The sequence below is a fragment of the Limulus polyphemus genome, unplaced genomic scaffold, assembly GCF_000517525.1.
Source record: "Limulus polyphemus unplaced genomic scaffold, Limulus_polyphemus-2.1.2 Scaffold1941, whole genome shotgun sequence".
In the NCBI taxonomy this organism is placed as follows: Eukaryota; Metazoa; Arthropoda; class Merostomata; order Xiphosura; family Limulidae; genus Limulus; species Limulus polyphemus.
This window is the reverse complement of record NW_013667551.1, coordinates 62,283-67,781: the sequence shown is the minus strand read 5'-3', so window position 1 is coordinate 67,781 and position 5,499 is coordinate 62,283. Positions and strand designations below refer to the sequence as shown.

General features: G+C 31.8%; 1 protein-coding gene across 4 annotated transcripts in view; it reads left to right on the top strand.

Annotated features, from left to right (window-relative positions):
- LOC106465428 (general transcription factor IIH subunit 3-like) overlaps positions 1–5,499 on the top strand; it is a 26,856-nt gene that overhangs the window by 18,395 nt on the left and 2,962 nt on the right. For all 4 annotated transcript variants that reach the window (XM_022393327.1, XM_022393326.1, XM_022393325.1 and 1 more), the window contains 4 exons: positions 383–436; positions 1,255–1,323; positions 1,986–2,121; positions 2,899–2,935. In XM_022393327.1, the coding sequence (XP_022249035.1) occupies positions 383–436; positions 1,255–1,323; positions 1,986–2,121; positions 2,899–2,935 (296 nt within the window). The remainder of the gene's footprint in view (positions 1–382; positions 437–1,254; positions 1,324–1,985; positions 2,122–2,898; positions 2,936–5,499) is intronic.

The following is a 5,499-nucleotide window of genomic DNA, read 5'->3' as shown; positions in this document are numbered from 1 at the left end:
ATAATGTTATTATTGTCTGCTGTGTTCTGATCTAATTTACCACATCACTGTATATCTTGTTTATAGAATGTTATTATGGATGCCATGTTCTGATCTAATTTACCATAATACTGTACCATCTTGTTTATAGAATGTTATTATGGATGCCATGTTCTGATCTAATTTACCATAATACTGTATATCTTGTTTATAGAATGTTATTATGGATACCATGTTCTGATCTAATTTACCATAATACTGTATATCTTGTTAATAGAATGTTATTATGGATGCCATGTTCTGATCTAATTTACCATAATACTGTATACCTTGTTTATAGAATGTTATTATGGATGCCATGTTCTGATCTAATTTACCATAATACTGTATATCTTGTTTATAGAATGTTATTATCGATGCCTGTGTTCTGGACAAAGACTCTGGTCTGTTGCAGCAGGTAATGTTTTTTTTATCTGTAACTGTACTCCAGTTTTTAAAGTTAATGTTTGTGGTATCACAGTATTCATATGGACTAGCTATGGCTTAGTGGTTAACTTGCCAGACTGTGAATCTATGGGTTTGCAATTCATCTCTCAATACCACAAAATTGTTCTTGACGTTTTGGGACTGTCAGTGTGTTATAAGAGTGACAATCAGATCCCACTACTCAATTAGAGTAGCCCAGTGGTTGTTAGTCAGTGGCATTGACCAGCCACCTTCCCGTCAGTTCAAAATTAGGGTTGGCTAGTGCAGATAGCCCATGCACAAACTTCCCCCAATTGTCCAAAATAGATTAACAGTTTGTTTGTAATTTTAAAGTACTTCTGTCTTTTGACAGTAAAAATCTTTTCAGGGTACATAGGAGTAGGCTGGACTACCTTACATATTTTTTGAATAATGCAACTCTTACCCCCAGGAAAATATTTATTTTATTTACATTCCAACATTTCCCTATAATAAGGGTTAGAAGTGCTGACAAGGCTCTGCTATAACTAAAAAGTAGACTTATTTTTAAGTGTAGATGTAGCTTATTAGAGTTATAATTCTGGATCATAATGCAAAAGCAAAATTTCAGAATTTAAATAAAATGAATAATTTCCTGGAGATAAGATTTATTTTATTCACAAAATTAAAATCTACATCATTATTTGTGACTTAAGTAATGATACTTGATCACAACAGTCTAATACATGTATAGTAAAGGCTGTTTAAAGTTGGTATTTTTAGTTAATTAGTGAGTATATAATATCTATATATGATGCATTTTCTGTGCAGGGCTGTGACATCACTGGTGGCTGTTATTTAAAAGTAACCAACGTGTCTGCACTTCTACAGTATCTCTTGGTTAGTATAACATGACGTTTTCCTTTTCTAGGACTGATTATAAGTAATTCTCAGTTTTTGTTTGAATAAGATGTGGCACCATTTCATAACAAATAAGGTCTTGTGTTTTTCTCTTGATTTGCAACATCTGTTAAAGAAATTAAAGGAAGAATTTGAAATATGAAAACTAAAGATTTATTTGTGGATAAAACAAGTAATTATGTTTTGAAAGTTATTATTTCATTTAAAAAATGTGTTTCCAATGTATCTCCTTAACAATGCTAGGTAAACCTATTAAACATTTTTTTAAAAATATGATTGAAATTGAATTTTTAAAACTTAAACATTAACTCGTCTTATCTGTGGATAAAACTTTAATATAGTTCACTGTTTGTAAAATTTTGGTCAATGGTGTGAAATTCCTACCATTAGATTTATGGAAAGGGTATCTTTTTTAATAATCGTAGGATGGACAGAGATGTATATTATGAATCAACTGACAGTGAATAAAAATGTGTACTTGAACACAGTAAAGTCTAGTCCAATAAGCAAGGAAAAATATGGATTTAAAGTTCATTTAAACCTCCTACAACAACAACATACAGCTAATCCTGTTCTTAGCAAACAGTTAAAATCCCGTGTAATTTGTTTCAGTTTCACTAAATAATGCATTTCTTCTGTAGTGGGTATTTCTTCCAGACGCCAAGACTCGCAAGCAACTGGTGCAGCCCCCTCCAGTTCATGTTGACTATCGAGCTGCTTGTTTTTGTCACCGAGAACTTATAGACACAGGCTATGTGTGTTCTGTGTGTCTTTCTAGTGAGTGTTTCAGTGTATTTATAAACATCTGTATTTACTTAGAATTTTTAACATGTCTCTATAGTAAATAGATCTAGATTAACATGTTTTTATTGTAAGAAATCAAGATTGTTAATATCCCTGCATAGTAAGAAATCTATAATATTATCTTTGTCTGTGTAGTAAGAAACCTAGGGTGCTCGTTAATATTTCTGTCTATATGGTAAGAAATCTAGATTATATAATATCTATGTTTGAAAAGTAAAATGTCCAAATTGTTTGTTAACTTATCTGTATCACTAGATTTCTAGTTAAAGTACCCAGCCAGAGAATGTATATATAAGTAATTGTGATAGTGTTGATCTCAAGTTAATCTGCAGCTAAAGTACCCAGCCAGAGAATGTATATATAAGTAATTGTGATAGTGTTGATCTCAAGTTAATCTGCAGCTAAAGTACCCAGCCAGAGAATGTATATATAAGTAATTGTGATAGTGTTGATCTCAAGTTAATCTGCAGCTAAAGTACCCAGCCAGAGAATGTATATATATTCCTTGGCTGGGTACTAACAATGCTTACTTTCTCATATTTTTATAGAATGTTTTTGGAAGTTGAGGAAAATATTCAAAGATTAGTGTAAGTCTCAAACTTTTTAAAAATTCATTTAATTGCTTTAGGATTTATATACTTTTCTTAATGTGTTATTCTGTGTGAAAATAATAGACAGGTATCACACACAATGATTTTATTTTCTGTATGACTTATGTTCATTTTGTGATCTTTTATTTGTGTGTTCCAGTTTTCTGTGCTTTCAGCCCCATCTGTTCAACCTGTCAGTAAGTTATTTTCCATAATTATAAAATATGATAGTTTATATGTATATACATGGTAAAAACACAATTATACACATTCACACACACACACACACATATGTATCAGGAATCCCTAATAAAGGAAGCAACTAGCACAATAAACCTTTACTCATGATTATGCTGTCTTTGTATGATCACTGAATTAGTCTAATGTTAAAGAAGAACATTAATATCTTTTACCATGATAAAGTAACGAGTTTAAATACTTTACCTAGGCCTAATTTTAAGGAACAACATTTAGGTGATGTGTCATGATAAAATTATGTATTTAAGTACTTTATATCTAGACCTAACTTTATGGAACAATAGTAATATGTTTTATCATGATAACTTAATGTGTTTAAATACTTTACCTAGGCCTAACTTTAAGGAACAATATTAATATGTTATATCATGATAATATAATGAGTTTAAATACTTGACCTAGGCCTAACTTTAAGGAACAATACTAATATGTTGTATCATGATAATATAATGTGTTTAAATACTTTACCGAGGCCTAACTTTAAGGAACAACATTTAGATGAAGTGGGATTTATGGTTATCGTTTTTCTGTTAAAAGTTAGGTGTAGGCTTAGACCTAAATTACCAAAGTATTTTTTACCTTTGTCCTTGTTTTATGTTTAAAAATTGGTTAGTCTTATAACATAAATCAGCTTCCATATATTTTCTTTTCCAGTATGACACCAAAGTTGCTACCACCAGGTGTAGCTTATGTACAATTCTTGGCTATTCCCTTAATAAACACATTTTACTTCCCTTTATTTTACGTAGTATATGTTAAGGTGTTTCCTGCTATTTTAACTTCAGATTTTATGGTGCAAGTGCTCAAAGCTAATTCAAAAATGTATGATGTTCACTAGATGTTTTATATATGTAGTTATTGATTCCCTAGCTTAAATGTTTTCTTCTTTAATTTTTATATCAAATTAGTGCACTGATCTTAAGTGTGACTAGTATTTCAGTATGATACACTAATCTGAAGTGTGACTATTACTTCAGTATCATACATTGATCTGAAATGTCACTATTACTTCAGTATAGTACACTAATCTGAATTGTGACAAGTAGTTCAATATGATACACTAATCTCAAGTGTGACTGTTACTTAAATATGATACACTAATCTGAAGTATGACTAGTACTTTCGTATGGTACTATAATCTGAAGTGTGACTGTTACTTAAATATGATACACTAATCTGAATTGTGACAAGTAGTTCAATATGATACACTAATCTGGAGTGTCACTATTACTTCAGTATGGTACATTAATCTGAAGTGTGACTAGTACCTCAGTATGATACACTAGTCTGGAATGTGACTAGTACTTTCGTATGGTACTATAATCTGAAGTGTGACTATTACTTCAGTATGGTACACTACTCTGAAGTGTGACTACTATTTCAGTATGATACACTAGTCTGGAGTGTGACTATTACTTCAGTATGGTACATTAGTCTGAAGTGTAACTAGTACTTTCATATGGTACTATAATCTGAAGTGTGACAAGTAGTTCAGTATGATACACTAATCTGAAGTGTCACTATTACTTCAGTATGGTACATTAATCTGAAGTGTGACTAGTACCTCAGTATGATACACTAGTCTGGAATGTGACTAGTACTTTCGTATGGTACTATAATCTGAAGTGTCACTATTACTTCAGTATGGTACACTAGTCTGTAGTGTGACTAGTACTTCAGTATGGTACACTACTCTGAAGTGTGACTACTATTTCAGTATGATACACTAGTCTGAAGTGTGACTAGTACTTCAGTATGGTACATTAGTCTGGAGTGTAACTAGTACTTTCATATGGTACTATAATCTGAAGTGTGACTAGTACTTCAGTATGGTACATTAGTCTGGAGTGTAACTAGTACTTTCATATGGTACTATAATATGAAGTGTGACAAGTAGTTCAGTATGATACACTAATCTGAAGTGTCACTATTACTTCAGTATGGTACATTAATCTGAAGTGTGACTAGTACCTCAGTATGATACACTAGTCTGAAGTGTGACTATTACTTCAGTATGGTACACCAGTCTGGAGTGTGACTAGTACTTTCATATGGTACTATAATCTGGAGTGTGACTATTACTTCAGTATGATACACTAATCTGAAGTGTGACCAGTACTTTCATATGGTACTATAATTTGAAGTGTGACTATTACTTCAGTATGGTATTATAATCTGAAGTGTGACTAGTACTTCAGTATGGTACATTAGTCTAGAGTGTGACTAGTACTTTCATATGGTACTATAATCTGAAGTGTGACTATTACTTCAGTATAGTACACTAGTCTGGAGTGTGACTAGTACTTTCATATGGTACTATAATCTGAAGTGTGACTATTACTTCAGTATGATACACTAATCTGAAATGTGACTATTACTTCAGTATGATACACTAGTCTGGAGTGTGACTAGTACTTTCGTATGGTACTATAATCTGAAGTGTCACCATTACTTCAGTATAGTGCACTAGTCTGGAGTGTGACTAGTACTTTCATATGGTACT